At 37.4% G+C, this 23081-nt stretch overlaps 3 protein-coding genes across 3 annotated transcripts in view; 1 reads left to right on the top strand and 2 right to left on the bottom strand.

Moving 5' to 3' along the window:
* Positions 1-62: 62 nt before the first annotated feature.
* LOC113234654 (protein pygopus-like) lies at positions 63-5629 on the bottom strand. Its single transcript, XM_026470057.1, has 2 exons — positions 4159-5629; positions 63-3073 (listed from the first exon to the last, which is right to left on the bottom strand). Exons 1-2 carry the CDS (start codon positions 5505-5507, stop codon positions 2953-2955), a joined length of 1470 nt encoding a protein of 489 aa, XP_026325842.1. The 5' UTR covers positions 5508-5629; the 3' UTR covers positions 63-2952.
* An 837-nt stretch (positions 5630-6466) lies between these two features.
* On the top strand, positions 6467-9390 carry LOC113234785 (39S ribosomal protein L2, mitochondrial). The gene is made up of 6 exons (XM_026470269.1): positions 6467-6710; positions 6904-7016; positions 7528-7663; positions 7883-7963; positions 8158-8289; positions 8717-9390. Exons 1-6 carry the CDS (start codon positions 6488-6490, stop codon positions 8920-8922), a joined length of 891 nt encoding a protein of 296 aa, XP_026326054.1. The 5' UTR covers positions 6467-6487; the 3' UTR covers positions 8923-9390.
* A 1047-nt stretch (positions 9391-10437) lies between these two features.
* The window catches only part of LOC113234893 (ubiquitin-like modifier-activating enzyme ATG7), a 19961-nt gene continuing 7317 nt past the window's right edge, over positions 10438-23081 (bottom strand). Inside the window, exons 5-11 of the mRNA XM_026470414.1 lie at positions 19367-19511; positions 18505-18660; positions 16697-16885; positions 15515-15673; positions 15070-15185; positions 12531-12819; positions 10438-11090 (exon numbers count right to left, since the gene is read on the bottom strand). Coding sequence (XP_026326199.1) covers positions 11058-11090; positions 12531-12819; positions 15070-15185; positions 15515-15673; positions 16697-16885; positions 18505-18660; positions 19367-19511 — 1087 coding nt within the window. The 3' untranslated portion in view covers positions 10438-11057. The remainder of the gene's footprint in view (positions 11091-12530; positions 12820-15069; positions 15186-15514; positions 15674-16696; positions 16886-18504; positions 18661-19366; positions 19512-23081) is intronic.

Raw genomic sequence — 23081 nt, 5'->3', positions numbered from 1 at the left:
TTTTAATTACATACAGTTTACAAATAATCTGCTGTAATTTAAAAAAATATTAATTATATATAGTATGTTAATTTAAAAAATGGGTTCATATAGGTGACAATAATAATTTACGTGATACATATACATAAAATAAAAATAAATGTGTATTTAAGAGGCAAGACTTAGAATATTCTAATATTATTTCCTAACTTATTTTCCGTTGCCCGTCCGTCCGTTCTCAGTCACACATCAAGCTGTACAAGCCAATACTTTTTTTAATTGATTTGAACGCCATGTTTGTACAACTCTAGCAGAGGCCAACCGTACCATTTTCAAGTATTGAGATAATCCGGTTGACTAACGAAAACAATCGGTTGTTTTGAATCGACGGTGTAAGCTTCGGCATTCGGGCTATATCACGAATAACTGGCTACAACGACATCTGCTGTTTTCCGTGGTAATATCGACTATTAAAGACGTCCGCATGCGTACTTTAAGTTATATATCGTTTGGATGCTCGATGCTGAACTCTGCTGAGCGTTTTAGTGGTATATAAATTTCCCACTGAATTGACAATAGAAAATGTTCTTTTTCTAATACCATTCGACAAACTTGGACACTCTTATTCTGCTATGAAATCTATTAAAAGGAAACATAGTTGACTTCCTAACAACTAAATCTTGATATATAAAATTAACATTAAGATAACGGCCAACTAGAACTATCTTTAGAAGTCTAAGAGGTATTAGTACTAGGCTTTACTTGCACCATACATTTCATTAAGTTTGCTTACTAAAGTTTAGTTTCTAGGCTTTGTAATATTCTTAAGACATTGTAACTACCCTTAATGCATACTAGCCGATATTTGCAAAGAGAAATGGCACAGAATAGTTTGGGTCGGAATATACTAATAAGTAATAAAACGTGAAACATTCGCCGACTTAGTAAATAAGGAATTGGATTTATCTACAATTATACATAATTATAGATTTCTTTTTAAACAAAACTATCATTTTCTCTTAATTTCACCTTCACGATTGTTTAAAAAAAAATCGAGTGTCACAAAAGAATATATAATTTCTATATCCATAACAATAGTTCAATTTCTACTTTTAATTTGTAATACAACTTTACATGAATTCTATTGTTCACACAAGATGGCAAATTAAGTTATTACAAGATTATCCATTGCATACCAAAACGTCGTTTAAGGCTTAAGAGCATTTTGAAAACGAAGCACATATTCATCTATTTATACAAATTATACTTCGAATCGCATAGCCCTTTATTTAAGAGACGTTTCAATATTGCCATGAGTCCCAGATTTAAGTGACGCTTGGTGCATATTGCACCTAATTCACACGAAATAAGTCACTATTCACAACCGCATGGGATCTGGGACAATTAATTCAAGATGCATAATCTCAGTTCACTAAAAGGTCTAAAATACTACACAAAATATTTACACATACCTTATGTTACATTACGATTAAAAAATCTCCAAAAGTTATAAATTGACAAACACATGTAACACTCTTATTCTTAACAAAGCGTATGGATTCATCGTTATGTACATGTACGTAATATAACGCGCGTAATATTACATGCAAAACTAGGGCACCAAAATAATAAGTACATTATAATCAATTATAGCGAAACGAAGGTCCGTCTACCGCCCTTATCAACAATTTTGCCTTGATTGAGTTAAACGACTATAAAGACAACTCTTGAATCTATATAAACGACATTTACTTATTTCCCTATATTTTTGGAATTACTTCTACCAAAGAAAACGAAAAATTTACTATACGCGAACCACGTGAAGTCGTGAAAAAATCTGTGTTCACCGCAACACTTGGGGCAATCTTGTTTTTATTTTCGTGTTTTTAAAGTAGATCACTCTCTCAAATCCTAGTGAAATAAAATAAATACCACCTGTATATCAAAATCGTCTTTAGAGAATAACTGGGAAGACATACTGCCATAAAAATAGTTTTAAAAGTGATCGCATCAATACGACAATTAAATAATGACAAAATCACTACTGATGTTGCAACCCAACCAGAGCAGTGAGAAGAACAAATACTGGATTTGTGTATCATTTCAGAATGTACACTAAAATTCACCACTATCATAAGGCGGATAGTATTAAGACTTATTCTAAAATATTTACAATATGCATAGACTAAAAGCGGCGCACCATACTGACATTGAAAATTCTTGGGCGGCCAACACATTATTGCTTATAAGCACGACTTAGCGTCTACATGTGCTAGCAACATTCTACTCAAAAATCACATCAAATTGCTTTTAAGAGATATGCCTAATGCAGGAAAACGTGCGACGATTCCATCTAATTTTATATCAACCATGATTTACTTTACTCCTTAGTATTATTACATTAAAATAAATAAGTTACAATGACAATAACAGACTAGATAACAGGACCGTCTGCATTTTCATCATTAGCATTTTACTATCGATTGTATAAAGAGTATGTAAAGGTCAAAACATTGGTTTGTAATAAATTTTTTTTAAATACATTTTTAAGTCGTCAGTTCATACCGTGCCAGCTACAATAATGTTACTATGTTTGAGCAACAAGAATGGTGATTTTCACGCGATTTAAACTCAAACACGAACTATTTTTATAGTAGCCAGACTCCTCACAATGTCGAAGCTGCTGCAGTCTATATGAATGCTAGACTAGCAAATTCCAATATACTGATGTCACCAGGATGTCATAAGAAACATTTTAAAATACCACCAACAAAGACAAGTGTGAGGCTATTCAAATACTCTTATCCAATGAGATCCTTCTTAATAAGACTACTAACATTCCGAATTCATGCCCAAGATCACTTTAGTCACTTTATAGTGTTCATCAATGACGTGAAATAAATATTTTGTGATGTAGGAAGAGGGTGAGAGTTATAGTGGGGGTAAAAGTAGAGGGGAGGGTAAAGCGCAACGCTATGGCTTAAATTTCACTAGAGGGATGTTCTTAGAGTGCAGGCACTTGTCACAAACCCATTCGGCGTAAACCTCTGCAGTAAGTAGTTGAAACGCAGGCTCTGTTAGGCCTGTGCAGCCCCTGGAAAGTGCAATGAGAAATGTTAATTTGGTTAAAGCACCTTAGAAATCGCGTTTTGAATTAAACATTGTCATGTCCACTGCAAGATTGTGTGGCAATTTTTATATTGTCCTGTACAGGTGTAGCTCAAGGTAACAGAAGATTCATTACACATACATATTATATTGATACCTCGCACATAAGTTATTGTAAGACAAAATACATTTTTTGTTTTGTAACTTAAATATATGCGTTTTTATGTACATATATTATACGTTCCATATTTAAAAATAAACAATGTTTACTTCCAAACATATAACCTATAACGTACATAAAAAAAAGAACATAATATTGAAGTTACAAAGGTAAAAATGGTATTTTGACTGACACAAACAAAACATGAACAACTTACGTGAGAGAGAGGAGAGGAGAGTGATATTGAACCTTTTGAAGAGGTAACCGAGTGTTAGGGTCATATTCCAGAACTCTACTCAATGCTCAAATCAGGACTTGAGCAGACTTGAGTATGATTTCAAGCACTGGAAATAAGACCCTAATGGCAAGGACTTGAGTATGATTTTCAGTGCTCACTGCAATACTCAAGTCCTTACTTGAGTATTGAGTAGAGTTCTGGAATACGACCCTGAGAATCAAATACTACTAAATTAAAATAAATATATAAAATGTACTGCTATTAATGAAACTCCAAAGATGTGTTACTGTGATGCAGTAAGTAAGAGAAAGCAGGTATCAGCATTCATTGAGCAATCTAGTTTGCACAAGTCCATGTCATAGAGCCTAACTTGCATGGGGGAATTTTACAGTATCCTGTTTTTGCTCTGTAAATAACCTCTGTATCAGAAAGTATATTTATTTAATTAATATTTTTAAACAATATTTATTTTAAATTAGGCTGATTGATAAATTGACAAGTTAAGCTGTAGGCCTGCCTGAAGAGTTTAAAGAATTACTTTTTCCCACTGACTACAGCAATGTTATTTATAATTAAATATTATTTTAATAATTAAATAATGAATACCGGTGCCCCATCTTCAAGGCTAGCAAGTAACTTTTAGTGTTATTACTATCATAGTGTTATTACTTACCTGTGAAACCAAAAGTTGCATCCAGATTCACATAAAATAGCTTGATCATTATCATGTACTTCTTTGTGACATACTCCACATGGGTAAATGGGTGGCGCATTTGGATTCTGAGGGTTGAACACCATTGACTGTTCTGGAGGATACACTTTCCCAGCGCTCACAGGCATTGGTTTAGGACCAAACATACCCATTCCTTGTCCCATTGGTCCCACGCCTTGGCCTCCTGGACCCCCCATGGCCATACCACTCATACCAGCTAAAGGACCGCAACTTCCCATATTACCTGGACCTGGGCCCATCCCCATAGATCCCCCTCCACCCATCCCCATAGGTCCCCCATGTCCCATATGACTTCCGCTATATGGAGGGCCTGGTCCCATAGATGTCATAGGCCCATTGCCACCCATAGGTCCACTTCCTATTCCTGATCCCATCGGACTTCCATGTCTCATTGGACCACAGTGACCAGGACCCATACCACCACTTGACATCGGACTTGATGACATTATAGAACTACTGGGGCCCATAGAGCCATTAGAACAGTTGGGGCCCATTGGGCCATTCATCCTAGGAACATTCATACCAGGGCCTCCTCCTCCCATAGGGCCATTCATAGGACCGTTCATTGAACCTGCACCTAATGGACTATGCATAGGTGGTCCCATAGGACTATTGCTCATGTGGCTTCCAGCCATTGACCCCATATTCATTGGGCTACCTAAAGGTCCAGACGACATAGGTGAACCCATTGGCATAGAATTCATAGGACTCATTGGGCTGCCCATGGACCTGGATTGTGGTCCCATGCCTGGACCCATACTGTGGTTGCTCATGCCCATGTTCGGACCTCCCATTGGTGACATACCACCCATATGACCCATAGGACTCATGTTACCCATTGGACTTATTCCACCTCTTGGTGGCATCTGCTGATTCATAGGACTCATGTTGTGAGGTAGAGGGCTCATGTGCCTCATTGGAGGTCCACCCATACCATGCATAGGTCCCATCATACCCATGGGACCGTTTTGGTTCATCATTGGCCCATTTTGACTCATCATTGGTCCATTGTGTGAGGACGAGACAGTGGATGGAGAGTCATCAAAAGGGTTAGATGCCACAATAGTGTCTCCATATCCTGTTAATGGAGGTGGCAATAGGTCCTGTGCTGTTGGAGGTGGTTGAGGTGTAATGGTATTATTGGCGTTATTAGTTTTTCTTCGTTTCTTCGGGTTGCTAGGCGCCGGCGCCGATGAGGTCGGCGTATCCATCGGTGGCTTGAAGTCCGGCGGTCCCAGCCCAGGGCCAGGCAGCCTGTACGACGGCATACCCGCCAAATTGTGACTCATCGTGAGACTATTCAGTTTCAGATCTGACAACCATCATGAATTAGCAAATAAGTTGGCGAGTAAGACTTCGCATTGTCACAAGAAAGCTTAACAACGTGCCGGAAGACTGCTTGTGTCTATTTCTGTAACAAAAAAATATAAATGTAACGTAAACGAGTCAACACAGTCTTTGAAAGTCAGAGACAAACAGATCATTATTTATTTCCTTGAAGATTCCTTGAAATGTAACCAATTCGTCTATATTGGCTCAAAATCCAACTGTGAAGACCAACTTTAGTAACCTGCTTCTAGTACCTGCATAAAACGGCAGATGTAAACGTAAATAGTGACTCTGCAGTAACCTTATGCAAAATACACAACAAATAACAAAATAAAACTTACCGCATTATCAATTTAGCATCGGAATAACTGATTATTTTTTTTGTCCTATTCCAGACCCCAAGACAGGCGTGCAACATATGACAAAATAACAAAAGTTAAACACTTCTTGCGTCCAGTTCTTATTATTTACAGACAGCGGATTGCAGGATTATTGTTCTGATACATAAGAATTGCACTAAGATCAAGATTTAATTATCCAACGAGTGCATTTTTATTTACGACTCACGATATTCCAAACAACACACGCCACATTCACGACGTTTTTAATCATAAAATTGTCGTCAGGGGGCGCGGCAGTCATTTTTAACTTTTTTTTTAAGAGCAATGATTTAAAGTCATTCAGCTGGTCGTTCGTACCATATGTACGTTGTCTGATAAAAAGAATTAAGAATGTCAGTCAGTCAGAGTCCGGTCCGACACCGACACGTCGACGACAACGAATATTTTTATTCGTTCGTAGAAACCCTTAGAAAAAAAAAGAATTGTCAAAACTCGTCAATTTCCAGAAAAACTTGAATGGGAGGTTATTTATCTAATGAGGTTATAGTTTTAATTTTTTCGTTTTTGTGTTTAACTTTAAAATAAAAGCCTTATAAATTATGGCATTGAATAGGTTATTTTCTGGACTAACTATAGCCGGACAGTCGATGATAACTAGAAGGACTATACACATTACTGCTATAAATTTCGCGAGCAAACCTAATGTTGTAAAACCTAAACCAGGTTTCGGCAAAAGTTACAGACGTATTGTCCATTTTCCAGAAGAATATAGTGTTAAACCATTAGAAGTAACAAACTTGGCCGGCAGGGACCCAGAAACAGGTAGGTAACTTGTTTTTTTATTAAATTTGACAAATATTTTTTAATATTCACAATTTTCGGTTTATTAAAATCTAATGTTATTTCTTGTAATTACTCTTTTACGAGGTTCAAATTTTTATATATTGTTCAGTTCTTATTATTTTATTTCCTTTTAACATGTTTGTTGTTAATACGAAAATATTTATTTTTCTAGGTCGCATAGTTGCAAAAGGTATTGGTGGTGGCATAAAACACAAGTACCATTGGATACATTGGCTGAGAGATGGACCTAGTGAAGGACCCCCTCAGGAAGAAAAAGTTATACAGGTTTTCATAAGTTTTAGGAATTTTAACTAATTCAACAATGTAGAGATTTACTAGTTATTTTTAACACTATATTGTGAGTTTAATATAGATAAATTAATTATGATGAATGAATGAAATAATGATGAACATTCAAAAATATAGTATAAATATTTTAAAAGTTTAAATACTAAGACAAGGATAGATGAAACTGGTGAAATATGACACTTCAGTTCCTTGTTTTATATGACGAAGCTAATACACAGGGCCTTTCTGTTTGTTTGTAAGTTATTTTAACCCGGCAACACAACCTGGCGACATGCGGCATGTCCCAAAGAAGAATAAGTGGCTCTCTTGACATCAACTACGCGCCATGATGGCAAAAAATATTCTGCAACATGGTGAGGGTCTTAAATTTTCAATAATTTAAGACCCTCACCATGTTGCAGAATATATAGTTACTTTAATTTAATATATAGAGCTAATAATAAATATAATTTAATATATAGATCTTTTCACAGTTTTTTAATTGCAGGTTATGGAAGATGGCTGCAGGACAGCTCACATAGCCTTGGTAGCAGTAGGAGATAAGCTTAAATACATACTGGCTACAGAGAACATGAAAGCTGGAGATATCCTCAAGACTTCCAGGCATTTACCTAGGATCCCTGGTAACTTGTTTTATGTTATACAAGTAGAAGTTATGTATGTAAAAGCTTGCGTCAGGATTTGCTTGTGATGATTGTGTAGTAAATGTTCGAAATTATATTTATGTTGCTAGTAAAATAAATATTAACATTCTCTAGAATTGTACATCATAACCAGGTTCAAAATATAATTTGCCAGCCTTTACTTTCGAAAATAATCAATAGTTTGAATTTATATTTCAGTGAGAGCAAATGAAGGTGATGCATATGTGCTAGGAGCTCTTCCAACTGGCACGCTGGTACATAGTATTGAAAAAGAACCAGGTTTGTGTAGACATTCTCGAAACTTTTGTATTTTGGTAACTTTCTATATAATAACACCTAAAGATTAGTAAAGTAAATTGTGCTAATTTTGGACAATAAAACTGTAACTAAATAAAATATTAAAAACTTATTAGAGGGGGTTGTAGATTTTTTGATATCATAAAAAAAATTTAGTTGTATAAAATTTTCTTCAGGTCAAGGTGGCCTGTACATTCACGCAGCTGGAACTTTCGGCACCATATTGAGGAAACAAGACGACAGGGTAATCGTCCAGATGCCTTCAAAGCGACAGTTTAGCTTCGACATGCATTGTATGGCTGTTGTTGGTATGTATTACCTGCACTCTAGGCATCCGTTTGATAACTTTCGTAACTTCACCGTTAATACATAATGAGCAAGCCCTAATTGGCAAATCCTTTCACAACTATGGCAAGCTTTATAGTGTATGTCATCGATACGATAAAAAGAAGAAGCAAGCACTGTGCATCTCACACAGTGCTTTGTCATCCCAGTTGAACGAGTTTAAGAAACATTTCCAAAATTTCTCTCTATGCCAGAGCACATAAGAAAACAGTTTTTGTTGGTGGTTTTCCATGAAGCGCTAAAGAAAAATAAAATAAACATAAAATATCATTTATTTGCTTAAATACGGTACATACATTATAAATGTTGTTGGTAAAATTAAATTGGTGAATTTAATCCTATTCAGCCACAAATAGGAATTAATTGATTATAAATAAAAATAATTCACAGGTCGTCTTTCAAACGTAGATCACGGCGACACGCCAATAGGGTCGCCGCAGCGCAATCGTTGGCTCGGCAACCGACCGCGTTCCGGTCTTTGGCAACGCAAAAGCGGTCGTCACGGTCGCAAGATCAAACCGCCCAAACCAGTCAAGGAAATCCGGAATCCATCTAATTTCCCTCTACCTGCCATTAAGCTCAATATGACTCCTTAATCAATTGCAAATAAGTTGTAAAATTTTAGTAAATTGTATTAAGTAGATGATACAAATTTTATTTCATAGAACCAAATACAATAAAACGCGCGATGTATCGTAGGTGAGGAGATGCAACGCGCACCGAATGCGCGCAAGTCGTTGAAGTGACAAGTCGCAACTCTACACGTCTCTTGTCTTTAGTGTAAGTTTCAAATATGTAAACTTAACTACCGCGTTTGCGTTAAGATTTTAATTTAAACCTGACATATAATTAAGATCTAAATAAAAATCTTAACGCAAACGCGGCAGTTAAGTTTGCTTGATAATATTTACACTCAGGTCTCTGAACAAGTACATATTATAAACGAATGTATGTAAATTTTAAATATGGCGATTTGAAAACTTGCGTTATATTTTTGCCATCTGAACTTAGCCTAATTCACACGTACAGTATATAACATATATCTGTAATAGATTGCTTTTTACCTTTAGGACGGGTGCGTTTACTTATGTTTGTGTGGTACATGCTGATAAAGTTGTTAACTCTACATTTTACGTATATTAGGAGTCGATACAGAGGGCTTTGGTTAATTCCGCATAACAGTGAAAGTGTCGATGCACTTTGAAAAACATAGTAAAATTGAGGATACACTGATCACCATACGGTGTGAAAATACGATTCCTAAAAATTTTCTCGATAGAAAAAAACACACAAACTTACCTCGAAATTTTACATATACTAATTTTTTTTATATCAACTGAACATTGACTTACAATTATATGGACGTCGGGTCCGCGCTAAAAAGTGTCCGCACTTGTAAGGCGCTAAAATCGTATACAGAGCGCGACACTCCGCTTTAGTCTTCATTTGTTCGACTGACAGCGCGATACTGCGATGACATTACAATTTAAATTTCGAATAGGTTGACTTGGGACATTTTTTTCGTGGTTTTTGTATTAGACCCGTCGTCCATTTATTTGTAAGTCAATGCAACTGAAGTATAAATAGAACATGTACGATAGATACGTAGAGATAGTATGCGATATACGTTTTTCAAATGACTTTAAATTCGTGTGTAAAAAAAATAATTTCTGAAATAAAGCCAGTGTCACTCGACCCGCGCAATAGAACCGAGTCAGTCCAGGAAAAAAATTGAATTCCAGTTGAGGTACTATCGACTCTTAATAAAAGAACTTGTGATAAATTATCTGTGAGCGTAATTGTATAATTTTTCAAGAAGTAAGCCGAAAATGTACTAGACGCGCGTGTAAGAATTTACTAAATAAGTTTTGTTGTTATGAATGAAAAAAGTGTTCAAAAATGCAATGCCACACGACTAGGTAAGAGCTATTTCTATTTTGGAAGAATATAAATAAGATACTGGATTGAACCCAGTAATTCACTACAATGTGCCGTGTCGACGTCACTGAAGGCTGTTGTAAAAGGTCTATTATTAAAGTTATATTCAATATACATATGGTAAATGTTATACAATGTAACATCAAAATGTATACTTTTTAATAAGAGATTCCTTTATTATACTCGTACAAATATCATTATATTATACATATCTTTGAACAATACAAAAGAATAACACTTAAAGCTTCTATTGCAACAAAATGAGCATTTTTGTGCTGTGAGACTTAATTATATCAAGTTATACAAAAAAACTGGAAAGGTATAGAAAATCCGATACTTATTACGACTTCATAATTTTAGTGTGATTAGTGGATTATGGCACAGGCATTTACAGTACTTTTTACATAAGAGGGCAACAAGTATTTGTAGACAATAAAAGCCACAATATTACCACCAGCGTTAAGGCGTAAACATACAAACTGCATTGCAACTGCTAATTTACAATTCGTGCATTTAGCACGCAGCTCGTGTCACTGCGTACTTAGTATCGACTTTGAAATCAAGTAATTCAATGCAATTGCTTCTATTAATATAATATTATTATATTTATTTCATGACCATGGATTGAAGTCCTTCAGTCGCTCTTCTATTAATAACACACAACGAGGCCAAAGTCAAAATTTAACTTGATAGCTTTAAACAGTAAATATCACATTGCGAGACATAGAAGCGACATTTTATATCGTAATTAACTGATTTATGATTTCTTTAAATTGTCACTTTGTCCTAAAAGTCAATCTTCTTCATCGTCCGATAAAGCCATTAACTGTAACAAAACAAGGATTTAAATGATTAATGATACTTATATTTGTATTGCAGCTTAAAGTGCTGTAATAAGAATAGTAAACGTCCTAGAGAATCGTGACTCGTAGACAAGTTACATGGCAAATCTAAACATGTTTAAAATTTCTTTGGCCTAAATCTGGCCGCATCCATTCAGTATTCTGATAGGCAAACGATGAAAATCGCTCCGTCAATACATTTCATACTATAGTTTATTCAAGTTAGCGACCTAGTACTGAGAAAAGACAGCCGCACGTGATTGGTTAGAGATAAGTCACTAAAGCCGCATTCATAATGGCAAGCTAATAAGTCGGCTTTCACATCTATGCGGCGCGGACGTGCGTTGTTTTCTCTGTTTGCTACTTATCTGTGACTCTTTACCTGCGACTTTGGCTTTCTTAGGCTGCCTTTCCACTAGAGATGTGCGACGTAGCGAGGCAGTGTGCGAGGGAAAATCCAAGCCTCGCTAGCATAGCTCCGGTTTAGCGAAGCTAAGTATTTGCACATATAAAATAGCGAGAAATGTGTGCGAGGAATGTGTGCAAAACGGTGTAGGAAAATAGAGCTACTGAAAGTATGACACTAAGTGACACTGACATATCGCCACCGCTCACCCCACCACACGGTACCCCGCCCGCGCACAGCTGAAGAGAGTTCATAACGCAATCTCGCACAGCTTTGGTGGCAAACATAGCACCGTTTCACAGCGCCAGTACACATCCTTGCACCTCCTCGCTACCTCGCACATCTCTGGTGGAAAGACAGCCTAAATGGACTGATACCTTCTGACTCGTGACTCGGGTTAAGACATTGACTGACGTAAAATGTGAGATTGTTGAAAAAATTATTATAGAAATGAATAAAAAACATATTTTTGTTTTAATTTTTAAACACTTATGCACGAGCCTTTACTATTTTAACGCCCACTTAACCTTATACCTACTTTATATCATCTTATGTCTTATCAAATTTTATGAAGTAGTGCGAAAGAGACGAGCCTATTACTAGGTCGCTAACTTGAATAGACTATAGACGCCGAACAATCGTCACAGTATAGACCTTATAGCCTAATATACCTAATAGGTTGCAGTGTGAGGCGCGGAATACACCAATGCTGGCGCCGGATAAACACGTACAAATACGTGCGAACGAATGATCTGATACAATATTTATTTAAATTTTATTGAATTGATACTCAATTATTTTTATGTGAAATTACTCCACTAGTTTGTTATAATTATTAATACAAAGATCGAACACTATATATTTATTTTCAAACATTCTGGGAATATGCGGTTATGCTTTAACGGAGTTAAGAGCCTTTTGAAATTAGACAAGTAGCACTCTGGTAAGGGGCATTTGGAAACCATTACAGGGAGTGAAAATTTTGTGCTTTAAGGAAATAAACACGCAGTACACTTACATCGGTAACTTCAGCCGCTAAATGCAACTCCGACAATCCAGTGAGTTCCTCCAAATATTTTCCACTGTTGAACACTTTTAATAAGAACTCTATTCCTTCTTCTCTATACTGTTTGACCACAATATCGGAACAGGCGATGCACTGCTCGAACTTACGACTAGTGGGCGCAACGTTTTGGTAGTTATGAAGGAAACCCCTGATGGAATGTGGTATGGCACCTAATACACCTTGCAAGTCTGTTGGTTGGTTATCTTCATCGTTGAAATTATAGAGAGCGGGGGCTTGAGCTCTGCAATGTAACACAGAAACCATCAACATTGGACAATATGCAATTCGTAATTTCTAAAAAAAAGTACTCTGAAGCAATCATATGAATCACAAGAGATCTCCCACACTAGCGTCTTTCGAGCGCAGCATATTTCCAACGTACGTACAGCGTCATCACGACGTCCGCGCGGCGGCGGCACAACGCCAACGCGGCGTCAGTGAGCGACTGCTGGGGGTCTACTACTCCCGTTCTCAGTCCAATAGCCGTCCAAAACAATTACTCGGTCTACTGTCTCGACTCGACCAACTCTAAATACAATGTCAAGTATAAAGCTTCATTCGCATCAAGCGTCGGGTCGCGTCATTAGTCAAGTATTACTTATTTGACAGTAATTGTTTCGGACGGATGTTTGACGGAGAACGGGAATAGACCCTCTAAACAGTGTCGGACGTGTCGCGTATACACCGCGCTGGCGTTACGTCGCCGCCACACGGACGTCGTGTCGACGCTGTGCTTGCGTTCGCTCGGCTGACGCAAGAAAGACGCTAGTGTGGGGGTCTCTTAGTCCCCTTTTTTGAGGTACCTGCCGACTTCATTAAAGCTAACTTGTTTTTAATTTTAAATGGTTATATATTGTTATTGCTGTTTCATATGTTTCAATCGAGTTAGTACATTTATATATGGAACAGAAGATTCATATGGCTTGGTGTCATTTGCACCTTTTAAAGATATGTCAGATAATTAATAAGATCGTTATACATATGAAATAATGTTGAAACTAGAACCAGTCCTTGCTTCACCTCAAACATAACGGATTTCTCAGAACTAAGCAGCTCCACAACCTTGACTGTTCCTGACCTGTGAGTTCTGCCACTGGGATAGCTCCTATATAGATCAAAAGTTTATAATACGTAGACGTAAGTATGTATCAACGTAAGCTGGGATGCTTAAACAGTGTAGTGCAGTAACTGGTAATGCCTATAGTTTCACCAGCACCCTTACCCTTCAAAACCGGAACACAGTAATGCTCACATTACTGTTTGGCAACAGAAGTAGGCAAGGTGGCGGTACTACTCTGGACGAACTCTTTCACAAGGAGCTCTATTGCTACTATATTATATCCTCCCAAATGCAATTCGAGTCACCTCGTATTTTTGTAAAGGGATAGAATACAGAAATAATGTTATCATCGAAAAAAAAGTTTAGGTTTTGCAAATCCAAATTCCCAACAAGGACTTATGGCACACCCCGCACACTCCATACAACGGTCGTAAATTATTTACCTACTACTACTACTACATAGAACAATATCTAGTAGTAGTAATAGTATCTGCACACGCGCAAATGTGTGCATGAAGTGGCAAGTTTACCCATCACTTGCTCGTACTATTACGTTACGTGGTCAGAGCGGCAACGTAGCAAAAATTCTAACACGAATCTGTTATCTATAATTTTATTATAGAATCGTAATAATTACACATGTTAATTGCGTATTTATATCGATATAATACTATATTTTTCATTAATTCACTAACTAGAATAATATTGAAGATTTACTTCAAAAAGATATTAAAAGCATTTATTTTGGGCAGGTATCTTTAAATAAGGTAACCAAAGTATCTGAAATTGCGTGTCCAAGTTTATCATTATCTAGTTAACAATTAAGTATATTCATTACGTAATATTTATCAGCAATACAAATTGAAAATTCGAGAACCCTTGACTAGCTCACGATGTTGTGGCGTCTGATTATATTGATACAATATATCTGTATTATATATTACTCTGCACTAAAGAAAACAAAAACAAAATGAGAGATCTTTCAAAAAACGAAAGAGACTCCTCTCTTTATCCCGTTTAGATGACTATAAACATCCGTACACAGCATAATTCACGACCATTATAAATAGTAATGTAAAATCATGTTATATATTAACGTACACATTTCGTAATGAATAAATGAAACTATATTCAAATATCAAAGCCCTCTTAGCGCGGAAACGGCTCGCCGACAGCCTAGTTCTCGTTCAGTCAATGTGCGGGGCGTGGTGTGGTATCTAAAGCTTGGGAGGGGCGGTGAGTGTCCGTTCTCATAACTTATTTGTTCTCTGCTAATGGAAAAGACGTTTAGTATACTAGTTTCAAAATTGCATAATAGTTTTTGATCAATCAAACATTGTTTAAGCTTATGGAACTTAATGCTGAAAATGCGTGGTGGCTAGAACTATGCGTCCGGGAGTGTATCTACGATGTGTGCCCGAGTTAACTTACTTCAAAGGATGTTGTAACATGGCGACGAGTAGCTCGACGGCCAATGCGCCTGCAATAGCCGACACACCAGGTCGCGTCACTGTGCATTGCTGATCTAAAGTGCGATCCTTCATTGACTGTAACAGTAAATTTTATTATTTAGTACAAGAACATCCGTTGTGACCTAATTATACAAGCGTGCGACACAAATGTGTTACAATTACACAAAAATCAACAATATATCTTTTCCAAGATGTCAATTTACTTTTAAATAATGTTGTTCCACGCGACTTACCTCTACAGGCATAAATTACTATTAACGCATACTAATATGCTGTAATAGTGTTGAAATCGGAAGACAGGAAAAAAGTATTTTTACTCGCGCAAGTTTTGCCTGTAATGGTAAGGCCGGCTGTTGGTTATAAACTACGAAATTCCCTGTACTTAGAAAACGTAAAAAACTTACATCACCAGGCGCGGTAACATCATTACAAAAGTAACACCCGAGTTCCGACCCAGATATGTACGTTGAATGTACACTGGTGCCCTCTTGCGGTGGGGTTTTGTTGAGACCATGTCGCATCACCAAATAGCTGTCGAACCCTAGCGCCGCGTTTATTACAATCTGCGAACAAAAGGATTATTTATCATATGTGAACGCATGATTATCACGGCACTGTGTCAAGTGGATTCTGTTATATTTGTTGCTTCTTCCATTCGCCGCTTATCATTTTATACGTATTATACGGAAATGGGTTTAAGGCTGCTAACAGATTGACTTTATGTTTGCAATTAATGCGTGAAACCGTAATCAACTTCATGCAGCCGAGATCACGACTGCATGTATGCATGCATGCATGATCACGAATGCGTGAAATCGTTATCGAACGAATTAAGTTTTTATGATTTAAATGTTTATTGAATTGATATTCAATTATTTTTATGTGAATAATTTCACATAAAAATAATTGAATATCAATTCAATAGTAATAATATAAATAATAGTAAAATAAATAAAAGTGGAATAACCTCCACTAGTCTGTTATAATTATTAACACATAGATCGAACACTCAGAAAAAAATCCTTCGATCCGGCCGGATTCGAACCTTTTTATGATTTGTTCGATAAACATTTAGTTTTAAGTAATGTCTTTTGCAAATTACACGTGCCTCTTTGTTGCGGATTTTGTTTTTTGGTCATACGTTATTATTATTGATACAAAGAAGAAATTTTTTTTTGATCTTACGGATTTCTCTATAAATGTTTGTTACAGATCTTTGTATCAGGTTAAACGGTTTTTTTGACGTCAGCACCACCTGTGACAAACTTATGAAGTCTTTTATTCGATGTTATATATTATTATATTAGATGTCGCTCAACGTTAACACACTAAAAAAACTGATAGTTGCAGATATCAGTACGGTTCCATACTAATTAGTCATTACAGTTTCTTTAACATGTGATTTTATTTCCAGACTTAGATAGGCCGCTATTATAATTCTAATGAATTTATTTTATTCAAACTTATAATTAAGACATTTGAAGACGCTAACGAATTCTTTTAACTATGATTTTGCCATTGTTCTTTATGTGAAACGCAGTCATGTCGTCTTTCCATACATCTAACTTTATTGCATTATGTATCACCTTTCCGAAGTGCGCTCCAAGTAAAGTGGGTAACCATCTAGCTTCTCTCGTATCCAGTAAGAGAAAAATGACTTCATGCTGTTGAATGGCTTCCGTAATCGTCTCGATGCTTGATATCGTCTCGGTCTTCAAAGATTCTCCTACAGGGTGACCGGGCATGGGTATGTGGGCAACAATGCCTTTGCTCGTCTGAAATATAAATTCTGTATTGCTTAGTATAATACGACACAATTAAGGTAATGTAAGTTCTATCTAGTAGGCTCATAGCTAGTATTTCAGTACATAATGTTATCACAATCATCATACCTAACAACTAGTCACTACATAGAAGACACCACACAGATCACAGTGTATGACATATATATAAACTAATTAAAATACAAAAAACCCGATCCCAAACAGTGTATTCAAAAAAATAACCATCTATAAGCCAACTACTACGTCGAGATCAATTAAATGACAGAACGCGACAGTTCTGCTGTAAGTAGTTTAGAAACTGGGTAACTGTCCTGGTTCCAGGCCCTTTAGGGCGCATTTTATGCGACACGAAGTTCACCGCGCTCACGCCACTGCCGCGCAGCGACCGCGTGCATCTAACTGTCATGGCAAAGTACGCTCTAATTACTTAGCTTTTTACGTTTTAACTTAAATGAGCATTCCGGGCGCCGCGGTGGAGGTCGCACCGCGCGATTCTATTACTCAGAGGAATTTAAATGTTGCCAAGTAAATAGAATTCAGATTCGCCATTAATGTACGTGAAAGCGTGGTATCTGGGCGGTTGCCGCGCGGTCGTGTAACTGGGTGCTTACTCTCGTTCTCTGTCCGACATCCGACTGAAACAATTACTGTCAAATAAGTAATAATCGACCAAATGAAAAGAAGCATGATGCGAATGAAGCTTCATACTTGAAATTGCCTTAAAATTTGGTCGATTATTACTTACTTGACGGTACATAATTGTTTCGGACGGAGAAGACTACACCCCTAGCATCAGATCAAAATTAAAGTTACCATATTATTGTAATATGGGAAATTTCAAGTCTATAGTACAAGAGAAACATATTTACTTTATACCTGAGATCCTTACTCTAACTGGGAAGTCGAAGAGATCTTTGATACAGCTGAACATATATTCACCAAACATAGCTAAAAACTATCACGATTAAATTAGCATTCAAATAAAAGGAAAATTCTTTAAAATCAGTCCAGTGATTGAGATATATGACAGACACAGATATAGTATAGGCTTCAAACTCCATTTTCTCGTCGGGAGTCAAAAAACCAAATTTGCAATTTGATACAAATTACATTAGTGACTACTTTTTACTAAACGTGGTAAGCATGAGATTCTTTTTAAAAGTATTATTAATAATAATAAAGGAATAAAAATATACATAAAAATCTAAAATGTAATAGTAATTGTGTATTGTGTGTGTATGTCTGGGTGTGTGGTTTTGTAGTACTAGGTACGCGTACGTGTCTACTTGACACCATACAGTTAGTAGTAGCTATTCAGTTAGTGGATAATTTAGTTTTTGCAACTACTCCGTTTATTTGCTTTTTGCAAATATTTTTAATTAGAAAGAATATGGAAAATTGCATTGATGGAGATAGCTACATAGATAGCAGAAGAATAGGCTTTTAAACTTCTACATTACATCTAGGGTGTATACGCGAATGATGCACGCTATTCACTTAGGTCGATTTAGCACATGACAACTAGTTTTCACAGAACACAGTAAAACAATTAAAGAATAATAAATTTCTCTGTAGCCTGCTGTTGTAAATAGGAAGAGTAATTTACTTACTACAGCAGGTAGAACCTGTTGTACAGCGGCTGCAGCAGCCTCTGCTTTCATCTTGCTATGACAAGCATCCATGAAATTATAAAGGCACTGTCGCGTAGGATTTGAAAATGAGACTTTACCATTGTCTATGAATGTTATCGTCCGGAATCCCCAAGCCTGAAAATGCAATAATTAAGTGGCAAACGTAAATGGTGTTCCCCATAATGTTTTTGACACATTCGAAAATATCGAAAGTACGACGCAGTAGTCGTCCACACTTTTGACAAATAGCTAACCAATCACGAAATTGCCGATGCTTTCCATGAGTAGTTTGAAATAACGTTGGTCATTCTATGATTATAGAATAAACGAAAGATTAAAAAACGCGCGCCGCTGCTTCACCCCACTTCTTCCGGTCGTGTACGTAAAATGTCATTCCAATTCGCTTGAGATTTTTTACTTGTGCTTAACAAAATTTTATTTTGTAGATATATTTCAGTAAGCGAGTATTCTTGGGCAGTAACTCTTCTATACATGTTTTTTTTATGATATAAAGTGACGGGACGAACAAGCCGTGGGCCTGGTGGTAAGCGACACGCCTGTTCATAACAGTTGCAGTGCCACTCAGAGCTTTAAATCACAAAGCTCTGAGCGGCACTGCCACTGCGCCCGCCACCCTGAGTACGTCTCAGTTGTAAGAAGTCCCATGTGGCTGTAATTTCACCAGCACCCTTACCTTTCAAAATCAGAACGCAGTAGTGCTGACATTGCTGCTGCTGCTTGGCAGAAATACGTAAGTTAGCAATACTTCTATGGACGAGCTCTTTGACAAGGAGGTCTACTGTACTATAAGGTACCTATACAGTGATAGATAACAACTTACCAACAAACCTCGCGCCACTTGACTTCCCAACGTACCAGCACCTAATAGCAAACAACTGGTTTTGCCCATTACCGTCACATCTAGCTCAGGTACTAGTCGCCATTTCATTAGCTTTATATTCAGATCTGCCTGATCACTGGCCATTCTAAAAAAGATAATTTATTTATTTAGACATTTATTTCAGGCCACATGACCTATACGATATACACCTTAAGGACATACATACATACAATATAATATAACAATAAAATAAACTAATCTACACGTATTGCACTTGTCGGCGACATGTGGCGCAATCTGGTGTCAGGTAACCGGCCGCGGAATCGCCAATATATGACACCCTTCGGCCAAAACTCTTCCTTCATGAAAGTCGATAGATGGTCGGTCGGCACTCTCACCACAAACGTATTAAAATTCACGTTGTGGGCGGGACTCCAACCACTCGACCTTCAGGGTGTATTTGGCTTTTAGCCTGATGTACTCCACTATCTACCAAGACCTTCGTAATGTTGTCGCGACAGGTCAAAAAGTTTAATACTGTCGGTGCTGTACCACACAGGCTGGTGGGCTTCCTCTTCACCATCTTTGTAAAGCCGTCCTCGTCGCACTGGTCCGTCTGCCTCTGTGGTTTTGCAACTTCAGATCTCTTATCATGAAACTATAAGCATGAACCCAGTTATGATAAAGTAGAACCTAGTCTGTGTGGGATAATATTGATTTTGACACCAATGTTTGTATTGCCAGGCATTAGTTCTTTCAAATTTCTTTCTTTTATTTCTACCATGGACAAATAAAACGAGAGGACTGCTAATCGTGATACAAGACAGCGTAGGCCGGTATTTAGTACCTACTGGTACACCAGATGTCGTGACTAGTACCAAATAGTTATTTTTGACCATATCGTTACTGCGCGTGCAAATTGAGAGAGAAGAAGAGAGCAGTTGGTAAATACCGCGTAACAGATCCTTAACGCAAACTCGCTTAAGCTAGATCTCACAGAATTTGAATTAGCCTCTAAGAAATTTCATTTTTGCCATCGAAACAATACCGCAAGACGGCGTATTTACCAAATTAATAAAGAAGTTATAACACGATCTCTGCACGAAACCTATGACTAGGAGAACTAAGAGATCAAATTCATCAAGACGAAGTAATGTTAAAATTTATTATTTGAAAGTTAATGATAAAAAGAAAAATAAATGGAGACAGTCGGGCATCGGTATGAATATATCACGAAAAGTTGGAGTCAGCTCACAGGAACTCCGTTATGTTGAGAATAGACACGCCTGCGTTTTGGTAGCGTAATTTGACAAGATTGACATCGTCCCAATTGGAGACTACCTGGAGTGTCAAATCAAATCGGCAAACCATGGACTCTCGACAAGACTGGATTTCCTCTCCACTGACCCTTGCATTGGTCAAGTATCTATCTATCTACAACTGTGCTGTCATCAGCATACGCAAAGGAATTAACATATCATTGATATGCAGCAGAAAGAGAGTTGCAGACAGTACGGAACCCTGAGGAACTCTCTATCTATCGCCGTATGTTCGGAAAAGTAGCCTTCTAAGACCACTCGAATCGAACGTTCACTCAAGAAATCCGAGGTCCAATTACAAAAGTCAGTGGAAAGCCCATAAGAGGGAACTTACTTAAAAGGCTTGCGTGCCAGACCTTGTCAAAGGCTTTAGAAATATTTAGAAATGTCTAAAGACACCGCAAGTGCCTCGCCTTGCTTTTCTATAGCCTTGCTCTATATGTGCAGGTATACACAAGAAAATCCCCAGTAGATCGCCCTCGTGGGAATCCGTACTGGCGATCACTAAGGAGGTCGTTGTCTTCAAGGTACGACAGGAGACGGTTGTTGAGTACACGTTCCATAGTCTGGAACTGACTGAGATAGGTCTATAGTTGACAGGGTCAGCTCTGCTTCCCTTTTTCGGCACAGGTTGCAAGTTTACAAGCTTCCACGACCGGGGAACTACACCAGTCTCAAGTGAGAGGCGGTACAAGCGTGTGAGAATAGGAGACAACTCAGGCGCACAGTTACGCAGGACTTTTGCTGGAATTCCATCTGGCCCGCTAGCTTTATTTATGTCTAGATTTCGCAGAGTTCTAAGTACCTCTTTTTGACGTATTATTGGCTGCACTATACTGGCCACATAGTGCAGCCAGCCTGAGGTAAAGTAGGTGGTAGGTTCCCTGCGGCATCCAAACGCGAATTCTCTGCAAAGAGTGGGGCAATAAGATTCTCCTTCTCTTCCGCAGTATGAGCCAGCGAGCTATCCGGCCTCAGCAGAGGTGGCAAAGATGATCGACATTGTTACATAAAGGTTAAGAAAATTCTTCAAGAATTCCTTCAAAATATGTCCTACAATGATATAGAGAATTTATTTATTATCCCGAAATAAATGTTGTGTCAATGGATATTTAAAAAAAACTGCCCATATTAGGAAGCGTTAATTTATAAATTAGTTTGTAACACACAATGCCATCAATTAACTTAACTGCCTCCGTGGCTGAACGGTTACCAAGCCGGACTGCCACGCGGAGGTCCCAGGTTCGATTCCCGGGCCGGGAGAAAATTTTGTATGGCTTACATTTATTTCTCTCGTGAGTTTGGGTGTAATTTGTGGTTGTCTATGTGTGTGTCCATGGCACCCGCGACACAGGGTTTCCCTAGTGTGGGTCTATGTTGAGTGTGTGTGTGTTATTAATTAACACGCATATTTGTCTAAGTTCAGAAAATCATTTTAGCTCATGATCAATATTTAAATAATACTACTAGGAAAAAACGGACTTCTTATTTTTCATATTAAAGAGGAATTAATTGATATCCACGGCGATTTAAAACATATAAATACTTCCAGGCTATTGAATAGCGCTAATCTAGATATAAGACTGAAATTTGACCTTTTTTACAGTTACATCTGTAGTATGGAGATTAGCTGTCCTCTTGAGTAATTGGTTCATGTTTCTACCAATACTTTCCTCAGCTTTTAAATACCTTAAGAAGTGTATAATGCTGGGATAAAAGGAAAATTTACTTAAGCTTTAGCGCGGGAATGTACATCCGATTTTGTGTCTGATGGTCGGATCCGATTATCGGATCGGATTCACTCAACGTACGTCCGATAGGCGTCCGAATTTTCTTTCGTCAGACTTTTTCTGAACTAACTGCATTATTCCCCAAATGGAGGGAATTTCAATTCAATAGCTCGTCTGGGGATTTTGTGGGGATTACGTTATGTGGGGAAAATGCCCTTGCATTCTAGCATTTTATCATGTTTTTGTTATATGGATGATAAAAACACTATTTATTTGTTTGTTTATGAACGATATTGATATTTTTTCCAACATCGCTTATATAACAACATTTATATAGAATTATTAGCAAACTGCTTATATCGATAAAATTATCCGGTAGGATTTTAATGACTTTTTTCTTGAATTGTAAAATTACTACTATTATCAGTCACCGAAAGAGCCTGGCTGTTAAATAGGATGAGGATGATTAGTCGGTGCGTGTTGAGATCGCGACCCTTCCTTACGTTTTGGCCGGTCCCCGGTATGAAGAAAAGAAAACAGCTGTTGCGAAACAAAGTCGAGCAATGGGTATTTTAATACCACAACTTGCCACTCGTCAAGCTTAAATATTAAGGTTTAAACTTAATTGAACTTATCGAGTTCATAGGTTTTCGCGATTGTTACACA

The sequence above is a fragment of the Hyposmocoma kahamanoa genome, unplaced genomic scaffold (assembly GCF_003589595.1).
Source record: "Hyposmocoma kahamanoa isolate Upper Pololo Valley unplaced genomic scaffold, ASM358959v1 86, whole genome shotgun sequence".
In the NCBI taxonomy this organism is placed as follows: Eukaryota; Metazoa; Arthropoda; class Insecta; order Lepidoptera; family Cosmopterigidae; genus Hyposmocoma; species Hyposmocoma kahamanoa.
The sequence above is the reverse complement of the archived record's forward strand: the minus strand, read 5'-3'. Positions and strand labels throughout refer to the sequence as shown.